The 27,386-nt window shown below is 31.6% G+C and overlaps 1 protein-coding gene across 2 annotated transcripts; it reads left to right on the forward strand.

Annotated features, from left to right (window-relative positions):
* The first annotated feature begins 264 nt into the window (after positions 1–264).
* Positions 265–14,939, forward strand: LOC100879610 (mitochondrial sodium/calcium exchanger protein). Of its 2 annotated transcripts, XM_076533610.1 has the most exons (9): positions 265–480; positions 652–869; positions 3,177–3,502; positions 8,768–8,848; positions 9,803–9,922; positions 10,622–10,945; positions 12,206–12,324; positions 12,433–12,586; positions 14,179–14,939. In XM_076533610.1, exons 1-9 carry the CDS (start codon positions 436–438, stop codon positions 14,541–14,543), a joined length of 1,752 nt encoding a protein of 583 aa, XP_076389725.1. In that variant the 5' UTR covers positions 265–435; the 3' UTR covers positions 14,544–14,939. The 2 variants fall into 2 exon arrangements, with proteins under 2 accessions (XP_076389725.1, XP_076389726.1); XM_076533611.1 differs by lacking the exon at positions 8,768–8,848 and having other exon boundaries at positions 266–480; positions 14,179–14,938.
* Positions 14,940–27,386: the final 12,447 nt, after the last annotated feature.

Raw genomic sequence — 27,386 nt, forward strand, 5'->3', positions numbered from 1 at the left:
ATACTGATTGAAATTATACTGATATAGAAATGTATATTTTAAAAATTTTTTAAATTTTGTTTTTTTCTGTAGATACAAGATAAACTTTGTTATACGTTTTACTTAAAAACCCCTTTAAGTAAATGAAATTCAATTTCATAATCTTTCATGAATATCAAGAACAGAATAAGAATTATTTTTGTATTTAATGAAATTAAATAAGTTATTAAATAATTACACTTCAATCTCTTCCTAAATATTAAAAATCTACGGAATAAATTGTAGTTTTTCCACGAAATTCATAAATTCAGAAAATATAGGGATTGCACGATTGAAACTTCAGTCAATTGCTTTATTTATATTGCTGTATTGACAGCACGATTTTCAATTTATCAGAAATAGGTTAAAATCGTATCGAGATTTTAACAGGAAAACAAGAATTCACACGAGTACACTATGGTTCGCACCTATTACAAATATGGATATTTACCAATACGTGAGGTATGGTCGAAAAATAGAATTATTCTTCAAATCTCAATTTTTTTAATATTTAACGATGAAGTGGTTGTTTCGTACCAAATATTTTTCTTCAGTACATTTCCAGAATAATAAAATTCTATTAGTCGTTGTTAAAATTAAGTCCTTGTGAAAATAATTTCTCATTTTATCCAGGACGATTGTTCATACATTTGGCAAATTCCTCCCAAGGACCATTGTGAGTGGGTGAAGAAAACTATCGACTGTAATACCGATTCCGTGATTCAATACACAGAACTATTTTTTTGCGTTTTCAAATCGGATACCACACTTTTGTTCATTCTTGGATTGATACTATTAATCCTATGGCTGTTATATCTGTTTCTGATTTTGGGAACCACAGCAGACAATTTGTGAGTACTTTTTTATTAAATAGAAAATATATTAAATTAAATTATTACGTCAATTTTGTAAATGACTTGAAACCTCACCTTCGTGCTTAATTCTTGTATTTTTGAGAAATTTTTGTATTTTTTCTTGTATTTTTGTAAACATACATATACCTCATATATTAAATCTAGAAACATAACCTTAAATAACCTAAAAAGACATCAAATTTTTTAGAGTTTAATTTCATATATTTCATGGTGTCTGGTATTCTAACACAACTGTTACTTAAATGCATCACATTTAGTATTTCTATTACCGTAATATCGTCACTTTTCATGCTTTCGTATCTCCGTAAAAATCCGCTAAAGCACAAAGGGATTGCAGATTGATAGTTAATAAAATCGTTATGATAGAAGTAAAGTCTGTCTGATTTTCCATAAAACTACCAGCATCGTAAGAGCACGCAGAGCGTAAAGTCTTTCACGACACATTGTGTTCAGTAAGGAGTGAATTATAGCTTATCGTGTGCGTGCGAATCGACGTATTTTCACACGGAAACCGATTCAATTTTAATCCGAACGCTCGAGGAAGCTTTATGTTCCACCATTAAGAAGGCAAGATTCACTTCTGTTACGTGGAACTCCACCACCTTCTACATCGATAAAAGTTCAACATGTTGGCAGTAATAATTCAACGATAATATCCCGAACATGACTTACACTGTTTGCGTGTAACGTTACGATTTATTGACTGCCATTTTATTTTTTAATGTACCAATGAAAGAAATTTCTTTGCTCTTAAGAACAAAAATTCGACACGAATTCGTAATAATACTAGAAATAATTAAATTCTAATTTAACTGAGTTTAACTTTAATTGAATTCTAGTTTAACTAAATGATTAAATATGTGGTCTCATTGTTTTAATATTTCTATCAGATTAGAGCTAATTTTATATTACAACATGATATAAGTTCAATGAATTTATTTTAAAAGAATGACGATTTTTAAATTTATATTGCATGACTATTTAAATGTGACAACTTTCATTTTCATTATAGAAAATCTTGAATGTAATTATTTTACGTTATAGATATAATTTAATTTTTAATATAGAAAATGTGATAAGCAAATACTTCAACTTTAATTGAAATGAGACATACGTTCGATCTTTCGTAAAGCAATAAACGGATTTTTATCCATTTTGCAGTTCTATCACCGTCACAAAAAAAAATCGAGAATTTAGTTGCATGAAAAACGACGAAAAGAATGAACTCCGAAAAAGGTCAGCCTCTAACAAACTTTTCTCTTTCGCGAAAAAGAACCAATCTCGACATTTCAATCAAATTTTCCAGTGATTGTCAGTCGACTATCCTTTTCTAATTCAAATATATTTGATACCGAATTTGCCTCTAAACCTAGTTCGACACAGCACCTAACTCGATTTATTTAGTCAATAATTGCATTTACAAAGGTAGAGGTGCATCGAAATTCGATTCGATGTATCACAAGGGAGTAATGTCGACGAAACGTACTCGACATTCGCTCATACGGCCGGAAATAAAATATCAAACGAAGCCAACAATGAGGTACAAGTTCAATACCGTTTCACGTCCGGAAATCAAACATGGAACAGAATCGATCACCGCAGATTAATTCTAACAATCTCTCTTGCTTTCTGTCTCTTTGTTTCTATCGGAGATTTTGACCGTTTCCTAACCTCGCTAAGAACCAGATTAACTCCGGTCACAGCACAGGAGCTTTAGCAACAAGTACCTAATATCCTCCAGTGGTTTGGGATCAGATCGTTTAAATGACTTTCCTGGGTGAAACTTTATTAAGTGGTGAACGAAAGTGAGAAAAATACATTAGTTTTCCTTCACAAACAATATTTACTTATATAAATAAGAAGAATCATAGACATCATAAACAACATTAGACATCGTCTAATCATAGTTCAATACATTTTCAATCATCTATGATAGAATTAATATCAAAACACAAATAATCATCATATATGATGTATGGTATACGCCGTATCATATATGATGTACGCTCGGATAAAGGAATTTTTAGATTCTTTCAAAAGAATTAATATGTCCATCAATTTATGTAATATCGTTTGTATTTTTTTCCTATTTTATATTATATTTGAAGTTAAGCTTGTTTGCTGTCAACCAGACCACCCGTTAGATTAGAAGATGATCTCCGTCAGGTTAGGCGGGTAACCCAAGGGATAATATGCTATTCGGTTTGGGGTTACAACTTCTGCTTTCTGATCCAGCACACCCTACGTTTACCTCGTCTCTTTTTATTCTGTCTGTCTGTGCAGCTTTTGTCCGTCACTGGCGGTGATAGCTGGTATAATGCGGCTATCGGACAGTATAGCCGGGGTGACGATATTGGCATTCGGAAATGGTGCACCTGACATCTTTACGTCCCTCGTATCAAGTAGCGAAGAGGGGATAATAATGTTTACGGAATTAATTGGCGCCGGTGTTTTCGTTACGGCGATGATAGCCGGCTCAGTCGCCGTGGTCCAGCCATTTCGAGTTCGCTTGAAACTCCTCATGAGAGATGCTTGCTTTTACATCCTGGCGGTATGCTGGATCAGCTGGATCGTCAGAGATGAGGCTGTCCAACTTTGGGAAGCGGCCAGTACGTACACTATTTGCTTATAATAGTTTAGTTTAATTTGCGATGGTCACTTTTTTAAGAAACGTTCTTTTTTAAGAAATTCCTTAGTCTATGGTTAACCTAGACACGGCTGAACTTTAGGAGGCGCTGATTCTCTGTACGGCAGAGAATTACGTGTAAACAGCACTACAGTGTGTGACAATGCTCTCTACGAGTACATTGGAACGAAGTTTTTGATGATTAAATTATAATTTTTCCCAAAGATATGATACGCTTTAACTTTGATAATTTACTTTTTTAGAAAATTCACGAAATATGTAATTTCCAAATGTTTCCAATATCGTGTATTAGTGCGAGGAGGTGTTCTCATGGTGCCTAAACTACTTGGTACCTTTTATTTACATATAATGTACTTTTATGGGATTTGTTAATACTCTTATAAAACGTGTTGAAGGCAAAAAAGTGCGAATCAAAACATATGAAAATGGTCGTTCAATTGAAACGGTGAGCGAGTCAGTAGAATGAGCCATGGCGCTATGTAATCTACGGTGAAATTCGCGGAAGCCGCTATAGTGGGCCGTCGTACAGAAAGATGTCCGCGAACGCCACTATAGTGGTGTGTTGTACCTAAGGGGTTAAATAAACAAAAGATATATTTGATTTTAATAGAGAATGTTAATATTTTGATATACAAAGTACTTGTAATAATATGAAGCAATGTTTTTCTAGTATACTGTGAGAATTTTAGAAAATCAAAGAGGTACTATATTTTATTAATAGAATGATCTGTATCAAGTTTTTATATTTATCTTATTTTTCGTTTTTCTTATTTATGTTATGTAATTATATTATTTTTTAGTTCTATTGTTTGCATTATATAATTAAGTTATTTTCCACTTTCATTATGTGCATTATGTAATTATATTATTTTTTATTTTCATTATTTGTATCATGCAATTACATTACTTTTTATTTTCATTATGTGCATTATATAATTATATTATTTTTTATTTTCATTATTTGTATCATATAATTACATTACTTTTTATTTTTATTACGTGCATCATATAATTAAATTATTTTTCATTTTCATTATTTGCATCATGTAATTATTCACAGTGCACCATCACCTCATATTTCACTTTTACAATTGTATTATATTCATTACGCTATTATTTATCATCCTCAAAATTGCAGGTGCTGAGAATTACAATTATCACCAAAAATAAGAGACAATCGTTTTCACCAACTCCGTTAATAATGAAATTAACGTTGTCCGTTCACCTTTGATAAAATGTAATAGTATTACATTTTATATGGTATATTAACCGCTGAATGGAGAGTTAAATAGAATTATTTGCAACAAAGTTAAATCGCATTGTATGAATAAATCGGATCTACCCTTAACAATATAATATCCAGACCGACACTAATCGCAACTTTTATTTCGTTTCATTGTTACCTAACTCGCATGTTGCATTCATAGTTCGCTCAACTCCTGCGTAGAAGCATTTCTATATCCAGAACGCAGAATATTCCGAGAAGTAGTAAACTTTAGGAAATTGTAGAAAGTTCCGTATAAAGTTATATGCAACGCTGCTGGCTTTACTGTGAAGCAATTTTAGCAGATAGGCGAAAAATAGCTGTTTGTAATTGAAGACATAAGTGGATGTATTATGTCAGATTGCTCATTAATAGGGTGGTGAAACTAAAGACTTTTGTCTAGAATTTTTGTACTTCATTTTTGCAGTTAATTATTACGTAAGGTTCATTGTTATTCACATTAATGAAATAGACTTGCTGAGATAATGTAAATTTTTTACTACATTACTCATTTTAAATTTCAGTTTCAACTTATCACATATTCTGTGACTTTATATTACAGATATGATGATACATTATGAACGTGCTATTTTATATTTCAATACTGTAATTACCAATGAAGGTGATTTATAGAAGGTTTTTCACTTTATAGCGAATTTTTTAATTCTTAATTTATTTATAATAATTTTAAATCTTGTTGTGCTTTCGTCGAGATGTCTTATTGAAATGAAGAATGTATAGTTCATTCTTCTTTGTTTACTTCATTTTCAATTTAAAAGTGTACATTTACCAATAGTAGCAATGTTAAAAATGGAAGTTTAAGAAGGGTCATATTAAAGCCGAAATGTCACTTAAAATTCTGTATTAATTTTACATCCACCGAGGACAAGTTTTCTTCTGTATTTATGTGTTTGTCCATTTTGCAACCCTCGCAAGCGAAAACAAATGAGATTCTTGCAAAAAACGTACTATACAATTGCCTCCACATTTGTCATACCTCAATCGTTACCACAATGTTAGAATACTAAAAGCCAATAAAAGAAGACTCCGTTATCAAAAGACTAATTTGATGTCACAGATGGAAAAGTAAACGATAGAGCACTGCGATAAAGCGTGCAGCCGCTCTGTGCCTGTTTCACTGTTCCACCGGGGTAAACTTCATTAACACGTTAACTGTCGATCACTTCAATCGGAACGATATATATGGAAACGTGATCGCTCCAACCGGGGTGATAATTGAGTAGACAAAACAAAAACTGTCGCTACAGTAACCGCCTACGTAATAATGTTAGTAAATAAAAACGGGAAACACAAAATAAAAATACAACGCAGTCAAAGGATAAATTTAAATGTACAGCTAGCTGCTTTTATTATTGTTTCGACATATCTAATTCGATATATGTACATTATTGGTGAATTTCGTTATTTTATTTGAATCGTAAAGTTTAATAGATTCATCGAGCACAGATAGCATCTATAATAAAGCTATCAGATAGCCCACGATAAAATGGCGACTTTGTACGTGAATGTAGGTGTCTTTTGAATTTAAAAATCTTTTAATATCATGATTGTAAAATGAGCAATTTTTAGCTTCATGCTTTAGTAAAAATAAAATTAAAACGACGTTATTATACAAATTTATATAAGAATTATTTGTAGTTACAATTCCGTTTTAAATATTAATCGCATTGAATAATAATTTTCATTTAATAACATTCAGAGCATCGAATACATTTCTTAAGCACACTTTTTAATCACAAGTTGGTTTATATTATTTATTAACCAGATTATTGTAAACTTGTCTATTAACTTGCAAAGCTATAAATCACCATAAATTTTAAATAGCTACTTTAGAAATATGACTACCATAATAATCTTCATATAATTAAATAATCTTTAATTATAATTAACCTGTGGTTTTATGCATACTCAAACGATTCGAACAATAATTGTTTTAACTCCTACAAATAATAAATTACAAGACTCCAGAGATTCTACTTCGTATTCAAATTTGAATTCAGACAAAAAACAAACGGATAAATTAGGCATAATACACGGAAATCAGATGAGCTATGTCATCGTAGTTCAGAAGTTTATCTATAGGGACTAATAAGTACAAACTTTATCTCAGCAATAACGATAACTCGAGAGAGAATTTAATTAAGCACAGCCACGATCTTTCTACCGTTGGTTTCCTCGCAATCTGGCCACCGACGAATTTCTGCAGCATTTCGCGATGAGTTTTTTAACAGCGGAAAGAGAAGAAGAGCATCACCGAAGAAAGAAACCGAGAATACAGTGAGGGGTAAAAAAGAGACAGTGAACAACACGCGAGAAGAAAAAGGGAGCTCGGCCATTGTTGAAACTAACGAAATCGGTCGAAGAAAACAGTGAAATTCTTCGAAAGGAAACAATTGGAACGTTCTCGAAAAACAATTAGACTCCTATTTAAATCACCACCAATTAAATGCTTCTTTCGTATCTGCAAACCGTTCGTTCGAAGAAAAAGCACGCTGAATACCGAATTGTAATTTTCAGTCACACCTGTAAAACGATTAAATTACAATTAAACTCTTCAATTGAGAATCAAAATGTAATTGTTAATTGAATGGTCCCACGATTATAAAATAAAAATTTTTAATTGGGTCTCGGTAAATTAAAGAGGAAAGCTTATTTCGGTTAAGGGTTTTTTCAATTAACAATTAAGGTAATTGTTACGGAAAGTATTTCCAATTTAAAATTAGCAACTTTGACTGCGTTTCAGGTCATTACGTTACTGCGTTTGTGATATTAAACGTTTATTATTTTCATATTAATTTAAATCGAATAATGAGAGCATGAAAGCTTTTTTAGAAATTTTATTAACACAAAAATTGCTTAAAATGTTCGTAATTTTGTATAATTGCATATTTTTTTAAGAGTTGGTTTTTAATTTAAATGTTTCAAATAGTTTAGTAATCATTCCATAGCTTTAACACGGATTTATGAACATTTAGATTGTGCACATTTAGATTAAAAATAAAGTACAACGATAAATATTTAATTCATAAGAGATGAAACATAAAGAAGTTATAGTTCTTTATCTCAAGAGTTTTTGGAAAAAACATAACTATAATTTTTGTAATTTAAAATGAGCATTCTAAGATGCACATTTTGGCGTACAGCGAAATAACCTGCTGTTAGTGAAATTCGACTCAGTAATTCTAGTGTCAATAAAACTCGATATAGTAATTCTACTGTTAAAAAATTGACGTACTAAAATTAGTGTTAATAAAATACACGTAATAATTCTACTGTTAATATAACTTTACGTACTAAAACTAGCACTGATAAAATTCAACGTAATAAATCTAGTGTTAATAAAATTCCACGTAAAATAGTTCTACAGTTACATAAATTCAATGTAGTGAATTTAATGCTAACAAAATTCGTCTTAGTAATTCTAGTGTCAATAAAATGCAACACAGTAAATCTAGTGTTAATAAAATTTGACGTAGTAAATCTAGCGTTAATAAAATTCCACGTAATAGTTCTACTGTTAAATAAATTAAATATAGTGAATGTAGTACTAACAAAATTCGACTTAAAATAATTCTAATGTTAATAAAATGTAATGTAACAAATCTAGTATTAATAAAATGCCACGTAATAATTTTAGTATTAATAGAATTCAAAATGGTAAAGCTACTAAACTTCCTAACCTAACCAATCACAAAAAATGCTGCCTCAATATTTCTTTTGCCATAGCCACAGATTCTCCCTCAGTGCATTATAAAAATAAGTAAAATTAATAAGCTTTTTTTTCCGAGTTCCATAATTTAAGCAGAGATTTACAATGCGCCTGCAAGTTTTTCTGTGTCGTATCGCGCTCCTCTGCGACGATTAATTACGCTGACTCTTGCGTGCACCTGCAAAGCTTACTGTATACTAACGCTTTTTAATGCTTATGCATTTTAATTTCAGGCCTTATTTTATGCTACGGACTGTTCATCAGCGCGGTGATATTAATGCAGATGCACGAAACTCGTGAAGAGAAGCTGAAAAGTGCGTTGCCGTCTTGAAAGACTTTTCGAAACATAGCACGGTCGAAACTGGACCCGCAAGAAAACGGCGTTTCTCATTGAATCTCAAGCGAACCCATTTAAAAGAATAACTTTGTGCCCGCAATTTAAACCTGCGGGAAGCTTAATGCAACCGTGGCGTAATGTTATTCTTGAAAACGGGAGTATGAAAGGAGCTATAAATTTGAGGAACGGAGCGAAGTCACAGTTTAATTAAGGAAACGGTATCATTTGATTTCAATTACGCGTTGTAACTGCAGAACGGGGGAAAGTTTCGATAAAGGATAATGGTAGGAAATGACCCATTTCTGGATTGAATGGACAAGAAAAATTTCGTTTGCAGCATTGAAAAGTTTGCTAACTAATCGATTAATGAAATGTGGTACTTTGCGAAGTTTTATTCTGGGTAAACATTTTTTGGGTTAAGACAAGGATAAGAATACATACAATTATATACATATCATTTTTAGATAAATGATTTGTGTAATATAAATTATGAAATGAGTAGTTAGGAACTGTTTGCACTGTGAGAAAAATACAACATATGATATAGATAAAGAAAAAGTTATTTGAATACATATTTGATGAAATAACAATTAATTTTATTCAATAGTTAAATGATAAAATTTGAACACACATTTCATTAAATAACAATTCACTTCGTTTAATAGTTAAATAATAAAATTTAAATAAAATTGAAATAATAGTGTAACTCAATTTAACAAAAGTAAAAATTACTAATTTTTTTTAAATTTGAAGAAAATAAAAAATTTCAAGTTAACATTTTGTTTATTTCTTGTATTAAACATGTATCACTTTTGAAGTTGAATTTATTTTAAAATAATTTATTATTAAAATAGTTACTATTAAAATAAATTGAATAAATTGATTCAATTATAATTCCTTTCTTTAAGTTATCCTTCACTTCTTTTTGTAGGTAGAATTCCAAATGTATCAGATCCAACCATCTTGCGCACCTATTTGGCAAACAAGGACATCGCCAGGCTCCCTCGAATTTCCATGAGAAAACGTCCTTTTGGTTTAGGAATGAAGCTCGGTACGAATATCTTATACGATTGATTAAGCACTCTTTTGAATTCTAGCAAATTAAAATCGAACCGTTTTTCATGAATACTAAATTCGCGTTGCTGTAATGCTTCGCAGCGTAATTGAAATATGGATTTCCGTATGGCAATGCTGAGTTTTATCAAAAGTTATGATTAATTTTTATTTTTGTATTGGGATGATTGAAACTGAATTTAGCTTCAAATATTCAGTTCATTAAATGCAGACTAGCCAATTCAGTAATGGCGGCTACATTTGTAGAAAATAAAGTAGAATGTTATACGAAATATTTCTATCTTTCTCTTGAATAAAACGGATAGTTAAATGTAAATTATTTTGATCGCTAAAAATTATATCTCATTTTGTTTCATAATAATGATTTTGTCTGCCATGTTGTGAGAAGTAGAATTAAATAAAAGTATTTCTGTTTTAAATCACAAGATCGATTGTTTTCTTAAAATTCTATTTATTCACAGATTTAATTTAATTATACATAATGTTAGTACTAAAATAAAAATTAAATTCATGTCAATTTTATTTTACACATGAAATGTGTTCAAAACTTGTTTAACTCATATCTTCTAATTAACACTAACTTCATAACAAACATATTCAATAATCATGGAAATAATATACGTATCTTTCTCAATGAAGCATAAGGCTTTACAAGTGATTATATTTTGAATTACAGATGTCGCAATAGCAACAGAACTGCAAAGTGAACAACGTCTAGGGAACATATCCTTTCCAGAGGAGCCCGAAGAAATAGAAAGCGGAAGACCAAAAGGACTTTTCAGAGAATTTCTATACGACATCAATCCGATCGACAGAGATGATTGGCTGGGCGCGAATTGGATCTTTAAATTCATTTTAATTATACGTGCACCTGTAATGTTGATACTTCAATTATTTATTCCAGTTGTGAACACGACTGCCACGAAGAGGGGTTGGTCCAAGCTGCTAAATTGCTTCCAGCTGTGTGTGACACCGACCTTCGCGTTGTTTCTATTAAACGGTTAGTCGTATTAATTGTCGCGACTTCTACGATGCCTGTTATAAATTGTCCGTGCTAATAAAAGCTCCAGCTTTCACAGAAATATTTTCAGTCGCGGTGATATATAAGCTCGCGCTTTTTGCAACGTACAAATTGCCGTCTTTTTGGCCGAAATTAAAACAAACTGACTGAGATTTTTATACCGCTTTCGTGTTACTTCTTTTGCTAAACTTAAATGAACACGTTTATGTGCTTTGTACATTTTTGTAAAACATACCGGGATGAAACGTGTCATTAAGAACGAATATTTGTAAAGTGTTAATCAATTGTTTTGTATTAATCAATTGTTAGCGTGTATTTTTCTGGTATAACTAATGTTATATGTTTAGGGGAGTCCGAAGACTTTTGTACCAAATACACAATATAATTTAAGGAACAAGTAATATACAATAAGTCAATCAGTAATTAATAAGTATTAAAAAGTAAATCAATTAATAATCAATACCTAATAAACAATAAATCAACCAGTACTCAATAAGTAATAAAGAATAACTCAATCAGTAATCAATAAGTAATAAATAATAAATCAATCAGCAATTAATAAGTAATCAAAAATAAATCAATCAGTAATCAATATGTAATAACAAATAAATCAATCCGCAAGCAATAGCTAATAAATAATAAATCAATCATTAATCAATAAGTAATCAAAAATAAATCAATAAATAGTCAATAAGTAATAAGCAATAACTCAATCAGTAATCAATAAGTAGTCAAAAATAAATCAATCAGTAATCAATAAGTAATAAGCAATAACTCAATCAGTAATCAATAAGTAATAAGTAATAACTCAATCAGTAATCAATAACTAATAAATAATAAATAAATATGAAAATCAAAGTAATTAATTAACCTTATTATATTACAACATGCATCTGAAGATACCGAAAATTTTGTACTAATCAAGTCAAACCTTCACTTCTACATTTACCTTCTTACATTAATTCATAATTGAATACATATTCCTTCTAACCAAAATCAAAGTATTTTATGGAAAACCGTAATTGATCTCCAGTTTACTTTTACGTAACAAAATCCCCCACTTTTAAATCACGAAGCACGTATACGGCATTACACTGGAATTTCAAGTAGATTTTATTTGAGGTATCTTCCCAATGCAGTTGTTATCTGTGACAATAAAAAGTTCTCTAAGTTCGGTTAATGACCCGAAGCATCGTTCGGTCAGCACAACCCAGTCTCATTTTCGCCCTTCCTTCGCAGTTTGGCACACACATTTTGGCCCCGTTTCAATTGTCCCGATATTCCTCGGTGTCGGTACTATAATTGGCGTAATTGTATTTCTAACGACCCACGAGGATCGCGTACCAAAGTATCATAACGTGAGTACTTTTTCCACTTTTTCTGCGATTTACGGCAATCGTTCGAGGTATTTGTTTATTTCTTCTTTTTTCGCACGCTCGTAACTGCCGGTGACGTGTTAATTGCAGGCATTCGCGTTCTGCGCCTTCTTGGCTGCCATGCTGACGGTATATTTGGTAGCCGGCGAAGTGGTAGCGGTCCTTCAATGTGTGGGATACGCGTTCAGCATATCGGACGCCATGTTAGGTATCACTCTACTTGCGTGGGGTAACAGCGTAGGCGGTGAGTAAATAATTATCATTTCTGTATAAATTCTGTTGTTCACTTAACACAGCAACGCGGTCGCTGAGTTAGATCAATATTGATGTATTAGCCAGGGATATTTGGAACTGCCGATTTTAAGCGATTTGGCATATAGATTTATATGTTGGGTTATCGTTGACTGACGGTTTTCTTGTAGGCGTGTTTAAGGTTATAGATTACTATATACTGAAATTTAGAAATTGCGTAATTTAGTAATTTGGGTATATAACAGTTTAAATATTTCAAAGTTGGAAATTTGGGAATGCAGACTCAAATTGGAAATTTAGAGATTTGGAAATTTAGGAATTTAGGAATTTAGGAATTTAGGAATTTGGGAATTTAGAAATTTAGAGATTTTGCAATTTTGAGATTTGGAAATTTAGGAATTTGGAAATTTAGAAATTTGGAAATTTTGAGATTCGGAAATCTAGAGATTTGGAAATCTAGAGATTTGGAAATTTAGAGATTTGGAAATCTAGAGATTTGGAAATATAGAGATTTGGAAACTTAGAGATTTGGAAACTTAGAGATTTGGAAATCTAGAAATTTGGAAATTTAGAGATTTGGAAATCTAGAAATTTGGAAATTTAGAGATTTGGAAACTTAGAGATTTGGAAACTTAGAGATTTGGAAATTTAGAGATTTGGAAACTTAGAGATTTGGAAATCTAGAAATTTGGAAATTTAGAAATTTGGAAATCTAGAGATTTGGAAATCTAGAGATTTGGAAATTTGGGAATTCAGAAATGTGGAAATTTTGAGATTTAGAAATTCACAGAAATGGAAATTTAAAAATTTGGAAATTCAGGGATTAGGAAAGTTGGAGGTTTGGAAGTTTAGAAATATAGTAACTTAGATATGTAGAGACTTAGAAATATAGAAATGTAACCATTAAAAAATTTCAAATTTTGAAATAAAAAAAATTTAGTAGTACCAAGTTTCCACACTTTCAAGCTTTCAAATACAAAAATAAGCAATTTGAAAACTGAGAAATGTACTATTGTTTCTATTATAATATTACCTATAGTACTATTTATTCTGTATTTAATATATAAAGTCAAAATTAAAAGAACAGTTAAAATCAATATCAACAAATTAATCTCATTTGTGAATACCAAAAAAATTATTTTTACTCTCATAAAATCCCTCACAAAAGAGAAAATTTATATTCCTCCACAAAAAAATTCTATTTTAGAAACAAATTAACGAACAAAAAAATGTCTCTATTTTCCAAAAGCAATTTAAACAATTTAGATGAACAATAAAATTTTTGCAGTGTACCACACCAATACATCAAACACGTAATTTTGAAGTATCACATCGCTCACTTCAACCCTCAGCTAATTCAATTGCTCAATCCTCCCCTCGTACGTTCTCATCATTTCTACCTTGTACACGAGATCGTTTTATTAAAGATAAATGAAAGTAAGGAAGCTTTATACCTCTCATCCCGTCACGAATAATTTAAAAGGGAATTATGGGAAGGGACCATCCCCTGCTTCGGGACCATCTATCCGAGCAATTCATCTTACTGTTAACTATCAACTAATTTCACTTGAAATTTGTTTGTAGATATGATATCAAACATTGCCATAGCCAAACGAGGATTTCCAAGAATGGGATACGCTGCTTGTTTTGGTGGACCAATGTTCAATACGCTGTTAGGATTAGGTCTAACGTATGGAAGAGCCGCGTGTAAAAGTCCGGATCTGTACACGACAATGAGAATGAGCGATATGGCGCCTGGTGCTACAGCTTTCCTTTTGTGTTCATTGATAGTTACTATTATTTATTTGAATATTACGGGAGCTATTGCTAGGAGATCGTATGGGTATACCTTGTATTCTATTTATTTTGCATTCATGCTTATTCAATTCTTCAGTGAATTTAAATTAATTCACCCTCTTGGCACTGATCATCGTCCGACAGATAAGTAAATTATATTTTTAAGAAGAAATGAAATGGGTGTTACTAAAAATGAATGCTTATTTGGGTAATCATGGTTGAAACATGAAGAGATATGATATTTAAAGTTTGTTCAAATGTTTCAATATGCGCAATAATATAATAAATGTTATCATTATATGTTAATATTAATTCATTGTGAATACTGACTTCAATATTTCTTCTTTAAACTTGTGACTTAATATAATGTCTGTAATAAGTTCTTTTTCTTCTCGTTTATTTTTCAATTGATGTCATTTATATGAATAACTTTTTTAATAAAAAAAGTAGTAAGTAATGAAAACCATCATAATAAGAAGTAGTAAGTAATAACCGTCCTACTGTGCATCCTACTGCGCATTTTACTGTGCATCCTACTGCGCATTCTACTGCGCATCCCACTGCGCATCGATGATTTTCTGACAATCAATCAGAGAAATAAAAAAAAAAAAAAACTAGTGCTCATTACTCATTACTTTCCTTTTTTCTGTCTAATGTTGATACTTTTTGCAATAAAAAATTATTCAGTACATGATATATTGTAGCATAAAACAGAATTGAGTAAAATAACAAAAAATAATGCAATTAGAAAATTTGTATATATAAAAGTCTATAAATATTAAAACATGAAATTAATGAGCCTACTTTAAAAATTTGAAAATTTATAAATTTGATATAATAATTTTGAATTTTTAAATTGAGAAAATATCTCCGTCATCGTTTCATTTATGTTAATATTGTGTTAATACTAATTTATTTTATGCCAATTTAAAAGATACATGTTCTAATTGTAAGTGATACTGCAAACAATAAAATGATTCAATTATGAAAATATTCTTCAAATTCTTAGCAAACACGAGCTTCATTTATTCCTAGCGAGTGAATACCCTCCTTTATTTTCTTGTACGTACAGGTACTCATTATGTGAAGAAAGTCTTTTCTACCTTGTCTCTTTTTCTTATCTTATCATGCACGTTGAACACAGTAGAACTTCTATTATCCGAAATAATAAAGAAGCATGACTGATCGAATAACGGATTTTTCGAATAATGGGACAATCTCTTAGCTAGCACGAGTAATATAAAAATTTTGAATAAATGACTTCTGTGTTAACAACATGAGTAAGTTAAATAAGGTTAGAAAGGTAAGGTTAAATAAATTTTAACATAATAACAGTACAAAGTCAAAAGTAAAATTTTTTGTAATTACATAGAAAAGAAGGATAAATTAGTACAAGTTCTATAAGTTCATAGTAAATTAGTGTAAAATAGTAATAAATTCTGTAATATCGTATTAAAGTAGTATAAATTAGATAGTTTAATAGTAAATTATTATAAATTAGTACAAGTTCTACAATTTGATAGTAAATTATTTTAAATTTGTATAAATCATATAATTTGATATTAAACTATAAATTACACCATCTACAATTTCATACTAAATTATTACAAAATGAATTCTATACTTTCATCGTAAATTATTATAAATTAGTCAAAGTTTTATAATTTAATATCAAATTACTATAAATTACTATAAATTTCATAGTTGAATAGCAAACTATTGTAAATTAGTATAAGTTCCATAATGTGACAATAAATAAATATAAATTTTGAATATCTGTATCCACTTAATTATTCACTAAAACATTACCTCAATCGTAATATTTAAAATACTTTATGTAGTCCTACTTATCACTAATTTGTTTTCAAGGTAATATTAAACATAGCTTGATGTTAAAGATACTTTCTATCAGATAATTATCCACCTTCATACCCCAAAATTATTTTATTAACCACTATATGTATATGGGGCAATATAACGTTATAAAAGTTAAACTGGAATAAGGAATCTTCATTAATAGGGTATTAAGTAAATGGAACATTAGTGGGACTCAGATAATAGGAGCTTATCATTATCGAAGAACTTTAAATAATCGATCGGATATCTAGAAACGATACATTTAATTATCTCTATTAGAATAAAGTATCTTATAAAAGTAAGGTTCAGAATTTCTACATGCGAGGTTGTAAATATAACTAACACAGATAGAAACAGGATAAAACAGATATTAAAATACAAGATTCAGTCAAGATTTCTTCCTCTTTTCAAACTTTTAGTTTGAATAAACTTTACAGATACCTGAATTCTAAAGCCAAAGTTTATTAAACCCTCTTCAATTCGTATTTTATAAAATTTTAAGTAAACTGTCATCAAGAATTTAAAAAAAAAATTGTTTAAAGCAACGAGCATTCAAATAGTTTAATATTTTATCTGTGATAAAGTGAAAATTTCTAGTTATCAAAATTTATACGCATTTTCAATTGACACTCCACAAACACATAACCAAGAATATAATTATGAAACACATAAAAAATGTTAAAATATCAGTAAAATTACATAGAACTCAAACCTCAAAAAATTCAATAAAAGTTTCTTACAGAAAATTCAAGGTAATCCTTAGATAAAATAGTCCATCTACATTAATACTTAAATTTGAGAACTTTGTTCAGAAAATACATTTTGATACTTCAAGTCAAGTTTCAAAAGAAAATGTATGTGGTGATATTGTAATTCAATAAATAAAAAAAAATTAATCAACGAAATATACAAAAAGAAAAGATTTATTTCTAAAAAAAAAAAAAAACGATGGAGCGTATAAAAAAAATTTTGTATCAGACGGACGTGAAACTAAAAATTTGAGACTACTTCATTATCTATAATTGTAAGTGGAGCTGTGAGAGCTACATCATGGTGTTCGAATATTAATACACCGTACCGCCATTTGGATCCTGTTTTCTGGCGGAGATACGAGGGTTAATGGGAGATTGGTGATGTTAAGATCTGCGCAGGTATTAACGTCTAATCTCTGGCAGCCTTATCTAGCTCCAGCGAATTTTCCGGAGCGCGAAAGAAAAAAAAGCAGCGGCAAAGGGGGGAGAACGGTCGACCAAAATGGTGGGCAATTTGTAAGCGTGCAAGTTAACGAACCCATTCACCGAAACGGCTATTCGTCTTTCCGCTAATGCAATCAGCACATTTCGCGCGTACTTTTGCATTCGTTCTTGCCTGTGAAAGAGCACAGGAACGCTTCTGTTCCACTAATTATCCGTGAAATTAAGGAAACGTCTCCATGTTCGAGTCGATGTCAGGCAAGTCTGCGACCAGATAATTAACCATATTTCGCGAGCGGACGACCTCATTATGGATAGCTTGAAACAAGCTTGTATTGTTCCATCGTTAACCCCTTCATTTCCGTCTATGCCGAGAATTTCGACGTCTGGGACTACTCGTGCGAATTCCGCTTTGAATGCTAGCAGCTAATTACCGAATATGACATATGCACAAATGTCGTATGATTAACCAAAGGGCTCCAGTATTTCTGGAATCAGTTGTTGTTCACGATACAATGTAAGCTCTATCATGAACTGCAATTTACTCGAAATAAAACACTACACACGAAAAATATTAAATATGCTAAATCTATTGTCATACCGCTATTGTCAGAAATACATGAATATTCAAAATAGAAGACTACAGAAAAATGTCATAATACGACAAAAATTAAATATGGTAGGTTTAATGTGTTTATTATCACAAACATAGAAGAATAATAACGATTTACCTCTACTTGCATTAAGAACAATATATTAAAAATAATTTCTTACGATGGAAACATCAGATGGTTGATTTTTTCAGACGCTGAAGTCGGGTGATTCACATTCGTTTGATCATAAACATTCGCTGATCCGATTATCTACACCTCGCTTTCATTTACAATCAATTTCACCAGCAGCCACTGAAAGGTTAATCCCGTCCTTTGAGTCTTATCGGTCAAGACCGTTGATGTTTGTCATTCGTTCGATTTTAGTCCTTGCGATAACATCGTACTAGGGGATCCATTAGCTTTCACGTCAAACACTCTTGATTCTACCATTTGATAAGACGGCACGTATGTTGTGTGTATCTCTTCGTAATATCGAACCACAGCAAACGATTTCACTCCGGTCTTTCTGTGGTTGGTTTGTTAGAACTTTTTATGAATTTGTTCTTGACAATGAACTTTTTCATGAATATCAGAACTTAGCTCATTGGTAGTTTACTGAATTTCATTTTAGTGTATATTATCATTTGATGTCTTGAGATATTTATGTTTGATAAAAATCACCTACATCTGTCATAAAATATATTAACAAATAACGATTTGTTTCAGAACATCAAAAACATGGAATAATTCAATAAAACTACATAAAATAGTACTTGTATTGCACGAATTTAAAACGTCATATTTGCTGAAAATTAGGAATAAAAAGCTATTATTAACGTTTTTAATATAAAACTATCAATCATTAAATTGATCAGCGAATCCTACTGCGCATCCTACTGCGCATCCCATTGCGCAGCGACGATTTTCTGACAAACAATGAATTGATTGATTAATCAATTCATACTAAAAAAATTACAAAAAGCTTACATCAAAATTTTCAGCAAACATTAAGCTCCAAATTGACGTATCACCAATGTCAATTACTACTAATTTGCTACCAAATTGCATGAGATTTTCGATATTCCGAAATTTAACGTGAAACCTAATGCATGTGTAAAGGATATACACAAAATGACCTCAAATATGAAAATGGACGGCAGCATTAAAATTGTCTCACCATTTCCATTGCTGCATATGGGCCTAGCCATTTTGTCTTCCACGGTACAGATATTGCTAGGGCATTGTTCGCAGGCAGGCTGTTCAGCGCGTGTGCCAACAGAGCCTCTCATTGTCTCCGGCCAAAAGTTTAATTCTCAGCCGTCTCTGCTATCCATTCAATTCTTCCAACCTGCCAGAATGCCGATAGGACAATGAACGAAGATGACTTGTTAGCAGGGAAGTTTCGTTACCGCAAAAATTCTCGTTGTTGCCCACTTTTTATTACGCTCTCTCCAATCTGGGGGTCTCATTCGAGTCTTAAGGGCTGTCTTTTCAGTTGGACATTGTGCTTGACTACTGTTTTTTTAGGACCTCGAAGAGATTTAAAAAACTTGTTGAAGTTCTTTTTTGATTCATTTGTGGTTCTATTGATTAGTGCTGTCATTGTAGTTCTGTGAAAAGCATTCTTTTAGAGAAGTACTGGAGAAGCGTAGAGAAGAAGTATGTATTGTTATAGTAGAAAGGTGAATTTCATTCTTAAAAATAAGATGTGCTTGATATTATACGTAATTTGTTACCGCAAGATTTTCTTCATGTTTTGCTAACATAGTATAATTCTTCGTTCATCATGAAGCACTTTATATTACATACATATGCGATACAATTCTTACATATGTACATGTTCAATAAGTATGTAGATATGTATGTAATGTGATTATGAAATACACTTGGGCATATAGGTAGCTTAACAGTAAAATAATCTTCAATTTTACTTACGTTTTTTATTGTTCCTTATTCATATATTGTACGTTGACAAATACAAAGCTTAATAAATATTTGAGGAATATTTTTGATATATATATGAAAGTATGGTACAAAAAGTTCGAGTGTGAAATGAATAATAAAATAAAATAAAAATTTTATTATAAAAAGGTTATAATCCTTTTAAAAGAAATTGATTCCATTTACACCTTTTGCGATGCTAACGCGTTTCAATTTTTCACTGTCTGAGCAGCCGAGTGTGCCATTATTTCGCGCGTGACGCAAACAGAAAATAACACTTTCCGAATATTACCCAAATAAATTCGCAGCTGTTGACTGCAAATCTATTGCATTTCCCCCATCGATAGTGTGCAGAGATGCAAGCGGAATGAATAATTTTCTGTCGCGAGTGCATAAAACGTTAGCTCATGGGCCGCAATTAATTGCTACCTCGGCGCAACATGGAGGAATCGGGCAAAAATGTGGCGGTCGGTGGGACCGTAGCAGGCCATTACGTTCAATTGAATTTAATTATATATAAAATACTCGGCGCGATACGTTACGCTCGGCCAGACGTAGCATGAAAATATATTTTCCTAACTGCATTAAATTGGCAATTTCAGCAGCGACCAAAAACCACGCGAGATTCGCGTTGAATCGATTGCGCGATGTTCCATACATCGCAAATACTGGACTGCTGCCCGTGCGCCCGCCATTTCATAAAGAAATCCACGCTTTCTCGCGGCCAAAAATTTCTTTTCATTCGATCCGTTTATTCCGAAGTGTATACGACGGGATGTGCTACAAACGTTGGAAACCTTGTATTTTTTTACGTATGCTTCCTATTCTTTTATGGCACTGTGGCTAAAGAACGACAATGCAGTTTTATGAAATTCTCACAAATTGCTGAAAACGCGTTTCAGACTACAGGTATCATTTCGTACAATAATTTTTGAATTCTGCTTTTATACTTCCTTACATTTTTGTTTCTAAATTGTATTCCCGTATGAAAATTATTTTTTTGAGGTTTCGTTATAGTTGCAAAATACAGTATGTTATAATATTGCTCGGGTCAGGTATTCATTTTTATTTCTAAATTTTATGAAGATTATTTTTTGATGTTATAGTTGCAAAGCACCTAACTTAACTGTAATAATATTGCTCGGATCAGGAATTAATTTTATATTAACCTTTAACCGGTTGCGAAATATCACACGTCGCTTCACCTTACTGATTTGCGAGATTATATGAAATACTCATTATTGATTTTTCGTATAATTAGTATGCGCTCATAAATGAGCATTGATTCGCGAATATCGTATTTTAATTATACAAATGCCTTCGCAATTATTAAAATGTAAAAGGAACATATCCGGAAATGAAAATTAAAGAACATCGATGACATATTTTCGTAGGTACTTTCATGAGATTGCAGATATTACCGAAACCTTTTGTTCAATAATACCGCGAATAATCGAGAGTATTACACAAAAGCGGAATACAATAATTAAATAATTTATTTTCCGAATAAATAAAGAAATGTAAAAGGTATTGAAATGTGTAGCGAAAGGAATTTATTTGATATTATTCCAATATTAGCTATCGTATTATATTCTTGAATATATTGTTATTATTAACCATATATTATTATATTATTTAAGAAATTGACGTTAATGTAAACAGAATGTGTAAATATTGGATTTTAAATACGTACAAAATGAAGCATTTATTCACGTATTTTAACAGTGACGTATTGAGCTAAAATATTTGATCAATCAATCTTCTTGTAGTCTGCCTCTTCAGATTCAAATATTCGTTTCTAAAAGTACATACGATAAACATATGAAAAACAGGGGTGAATATATTAGACACGAACCATTTTAGGGTAGAAACTGGATTCGTGCCCGGCAACTATCGAGAAATTCCTGTCTAGCCTTTTTCGTGCCAACTTGGGTTAATGTCTTCTTCGTCTGGAGTACTTGTCCAAATCGATTAAATCTAGCATAAACTTCTCCAAAATCGTAATTAGCTGAACGTACGTGTAGATCAAAGGCAAAATTACTTTGCAGGTTATATTTATGAAAATTGTGTTCCTGCTTTATTTATCAGAGAATGAACAAATGAATCAGCACTGAAGAACGTGTGATAAGTTTAAAACTATGTACATTTCAAAAGTAATGAACTAAGTAAATGCTTATAGTGAATTAACTTTGAATTTTATTAAAAATTTATTACTGTAACGACAAAATAAATTTTTCAATTTTTTATTGGATCAACTTCTAAACATTCTCTTTTTCGAAAACAGTAACATCAACTATGATCGAATTCTGAACGCACACGTGTAGATACACATTGAGATTTAAAGGTATACATCATGTTCTTTTGGTTATAGATTACTTAATACTGTTCTTCTAATATTCACATACAATTGTTGTTATTATTATAACATAATAAAGTGTAAGGAATTTATAATTTTGAAAGTGTTACTTGAACTTGTTAACATTCACTCATTTCTGACTTGATTAGGATCTAACCTTTCAAATGTACTTATAAAAAGGGTAGTTCACCCGTCAAATGTCATAAACAGATAAAAATTGAAATTTTGAATGTAGAACATATATAGATTGTTAAGTGTAGTCAACATTTTATGGTAGACTATTTTTTTGACAACAGCAAACCTACTATTACACCGATTCTATAGTCTATAGTCTATCTATATAGACAGTAGCAATCCTGTTATTATCTCGGCCATAAGTAACAGCTAACCCATTCTTATCTCAACGATAAGCAAACTATTACCTCAAATAAACAAATTGTCCAAAAACGAATAAATTACAAATAACTTACTTAACAAATTCTCTAAAACTAATACAAGTCACAAGTAACAAATTTGCATCTCCGAACATCGAGTAAACGAACAATGGAGTCTGGGCGATCATCCAGGATTAAACCTTCTCAGCCTACTACATATGCATACCAGCAGACGTCGTTCGAAAGACGAAGAACATCGGAGATATTGAACATTAACAAGCTGGAAGAATAGGACGATAGATCTAGCGACGTGAAAGGGGTGAACCGGACGATGCTGCAGAAAGCGGAGGGCTTTTTGGGCCGCCACGTCAGCGAGCTTCGATATTGCCTTTCCTTCCTAACGGTCATTCAACGTATTCACAAGGAAAACCCGGAGATACTTATGCGCATTGCCCCTTACCCCGACTTTTCCCTGCACGTGTGCATCCGATAAAAGGGAAACACGTGCGTGCGTTCTCTACGTTCTTAGCGCGGGGATTTTGTCCAAATGGCACGTTCCGCTGTGAGAGGACACGCGATGACAATTGTAGAGGATATCCATCCATGGGTTAGCGCATGTGTGGGTTAAAGTAAAAGAAGGTCTATGGCCACTGTGAATACTTACAGTTACATTTTGGCTAATAATAGTAGTGACAATAACATTTGCTGAAAGCAAGTAGCACTATTTCTGATCAATTGATTCTGACTGAGGGGAGCTGCAGAGATTTCGGGACTTAGCTATTTGGGGATGTAGCGATTTGGGGACGTGGTGATTTGGGAATGTGGCGATTTGGGGATATGGTGATTTGGGGACGTAGTGATTTGCGGACGTAGCGATTTCGGGACGTGGCGATTTGGAGACGTAGTGATTTGGGGATGTGGCGATTTCGGGACGTGGCGATTTGGGAACGTAACAATTTTTGGATGTGGCGATTTGGGGACGTGTCAATTTGAGGAGATGTCAATTTGGGGACGTGTCAATTTGAGGACGTGTCAATTTGGGAACGTAACGATTTGGAGATATAGGAATTTGAGGACGTAACGATTTGGAGATGTAGGAATTTGGGGACGTAGCGATTTGGGGATGTAGCGATTTGGGGACATAGCAATTTAGGGATATACCGATTTGGATTCGTAGCTATTTGGGGATGTAGGAATTTAGGGATGTAGCGATTTGGGAATATACCGATTTGGAGACGTAGCGATTTGAGAACATAGCGATTTGAGAACATAGTGATTTGAGAACATAGCGATTTGAGAACATAGCGATTTGAGAACATAGCGATTTGAGGACGTAGTGATTAGGGAATATACCAATTTGGAGATGTATGAATTTGAGAATATAAGAACTCGGAAATATAGGAATTCCAGCATATAGAAATTCGAAAACATAGAAACATTATTTCCCACATTATCAACTTCCTTAACTACTAAATTTTGAAACCTACAAACACCCCTAACTTCCAAGTAATCAAATACCCCTAACTTCTAACTAATCAAATACCCCCAACTCCCAAGTAATCAAATCTCCCTAATTTCTATACAATTGAATCGCCAAATTTCGGACCTGCCACAATTTGAAAATTTGAACTTTCCAACCAAATACAGCTAAATGAAGTAAACAACCAAAATGTTAACACCAGGGTGCTCTGAGTTGGTTGACAGATATCTGACCTGTCCATCTCTGAAATAGATAAACTTCCCAGTTAGCGGCCATATCCATTACAATTGACAGGTTCTGTTCGCTGTGTGGTGTCAATGTTGGTAACTGACTTGACAAATTTAAAGGTCTATGAACTGTACATCTATCTAGTTACTATCACCATTTACTGTACCGATCATCATTTCCGGTTAATTTACTTTTCCGAACTCTCCGCATTATTCAATACTTGAACGAGTATATTGCCACTTGAATTACATTGGATTTGTAGGTAGTTCACAAGTTAGCGGTACAGGTAACTAACCCATTTATTACACCCATGTAAACCTGGCTTAACTCTTGGTACTTATGTAGGTAGATTGCATCGTCGGTTCATGATAGATTAACTAAGTACTTAACGAGTTTGGTGAAGGTAAAAAATATAGAGTTCCGAAAACGCTGTGAATTAATAACAGACGGAGAGTAATTTCGATTATTTTGTTATTACTTTTGTAACTGATTAATAAAAATAATCATACTATTGTGATTATAATCAAATCTAATCATAAGTCACAAGTCTAAACATTAATGAATTAATTATTTTTGGAATAAATAAAAAATTGTGAATATATTTGGTAATCTATAATTATTGATCTTTAGTTTAAGATCATTGAACAAATTAATTTTTCTTTGACTGAAATTAACGTTATGTAGCATTTTGTTTCGTGTCTTTTCAGACAAATTATTTAGTAAACACAATTTTTATAAAAATTGTTCTGTACTACTATATCAATATCCGAGTTAATAACCAAAAACGTAATCATCCGAAGATTATCAATTATCAAATTGATTACATTTGCATCCATTACATCTAGTTATTCATTCAGTATAATTGCTACATTACTCAGTAATCATAGTCATTGATCATGCATATAATTTCACGTTAGTTACAATCGTAAATCATTAATTGGATTAATTATTGCGCAACGGTGATCATGTATGATACCGGCTGTACAGAATGACAAAGATTTAGATATTACAAATGATATCATGAAATAGTATTACGGATATTTTGTATAATTATTAAATGACATAAATCCTGTAAAATTCACATATCTGAAAATTTATTTCAAACATATTCACATATGCGTGAATTCAAAATAAATATATATACAACTAAAATTTATTTAAAACATCTATTTACAATATTTATTTAAAACATATTCACATATGTGTGAATTCAAAATAAATACACATACAATTTAAATTATTAATAAACAATAAATAAATAATTTAAATTTAAATTACTAATAAATTATTTAGTAAATAATTTAAAGTTCACAAAACTTCTGAACGGTTCAAATAACCAGTAAGCTTTATGTTAGCTTATGTTAGCTTTATGCTAGCTTTACTGTTATATTTTTGTTGTGGTTCGTCGTTTTATCTTGTACACCTATCACAGATAAATATTATTTCTGTTATTAGTCATGCTTCTGTAATTTATTCCATTATCTCGCCCTATTATTGTACGAATTGCTTCATTTTAATTAAATCCGGTTTAATTTAATTTCGTAACTGTACGATCGACGTTCCGTTGACTCTTTGGTACACGTGCGCTTCCGGCAAGCGGCACGTGTGTGCGCTGTTCCTTCCTGCATACAGTCAAGTATCGCGGAAATACAATCTGCAAGCGTTAATGGCATTTTGTTAATATCCATCGATAAACCATCCTATTTTCCAAAATATCGCATTAAATATTCAGAGCTTATCTCGTGAAATAGAACAGCTCAACCCTGAAGCCCGTAGGCGGACGAATATTCATCGATAACGCGGCATTTGCCCTCGAACCTGAAGACCATCGGATCTTCTACAAACTAAACTAATTACTTTTATTTTTATTTTGATTCAGAAAAATAACTCGGTACTTCAAAACCGATTAAAAATCCAATATTTCACTTTTTCATTTTTATTCTCACAATTTATGTAATAAATTAATAATTGCAAGTAACTTTGTTTCTATCATCGTCAAACACAATTTAATATTTCGTATTACTGTTAATATTTAAAAAAATAATACTTTCATAAAATATCAGCCTTCTTTAAAATATCAATGTGTTTTAAATTATTTAATGAATGGCAACTGTTTATACTACCGATAGATATAATTAATATTAAACAATTAGTGTATAATCAACAAGTTTATTCCTCGAAGTTAGCAGTTATACATTATTCAACGAAAGTAGAGTTAAAATTTCCCATAGAATAATTTTACATAACTTAAATTCCTTACTCAACGATCTCATGTATAAAGATCAAATTATTTTTATCTCTTCGTGATTCCCGCTCGGCTCCTCAGGAGGATTGTAACAACGAAAAGTTCAGCAGTTGTTGGTAATCACTAGTCTGTTATCCTGTCACATTTTCATAGATCAATAAGAAGCCCTCTAAGGAAGATGTTATTTCGGTTGTTTCCTACGACAACAATATTGAACATTCGATACTTCGACGTTCGATACCAACAACTAAATAAACTGCATTGGCTCCGATATTACTTTCGGTGAACTTCTGTCATTAATTCGGTGAGCTTTAAAAGAAACCGCGAAAGCAATATCTGTCTTAAAACCAAGCCCATGGAGCTTCTACCTATCCAATAGATCTCTGAAAACTGTTTTGCGCAACTGGAAAATGTTCTCAATTTGAACCTGAAGGTTATTGGCTTTAGACATGTAACACGTTGTTCGAATTAAATATCAAATGTCAAATATTAATTTTTTACTTGTCTTCTTTGATTATTTTATTATATGTACTACTATATATTTCTTAATTATTATATTGTACGTTCTGCTATCTATTTTTTAATTAGTCTATTACACAATCTATTGTACATTCTTCAGTTACTCTGTTAAACATTCTGTAATTATTATATTTTATGTTCTATTATACATTTTTTAATTATTCCAATATATGTTCCATCGTATATTTTGTAATTATTCTAACACAAGA

This window comes from Megachile rotundata, chromosome 7 (assembly GCF_050947335.1).
Source record: "Megachile rotundata isolate GNS110a chromosome 7, iyMegRotu1, whole genome shotgun sequence".
Taxonomy (NCBI): Eukaryota; Metazoa; Arthropoda; class Insecta; order Hymenoptera; family Megachilidae; genus Megachile; species Megachile rotundata.

Bases quoted from the DNA above. Each gene is read 5' to 3' on its own strand.
- LOC100879610 (XM_076533610.1), top strand. From the start codon at position 436: ATGGTTCGCACCTATTACAAATATGGATATTTACCAATACGTGAG. The intron at 870-3,176 runs GTGAGTACTTTT...CTGTCTGTGCAG, and splicing joins GGAACCACAGCAGACAATTT to CTTTTGTCCGTCACTGGCGG. The intron at 8,849-9,802 runs GTGCGTTGCCGT...TTCTTTTTGTAG, and splicing joins TCGTGAAGAGAAGCTGAAAA to GTAGAATTCCAAATGTATCA.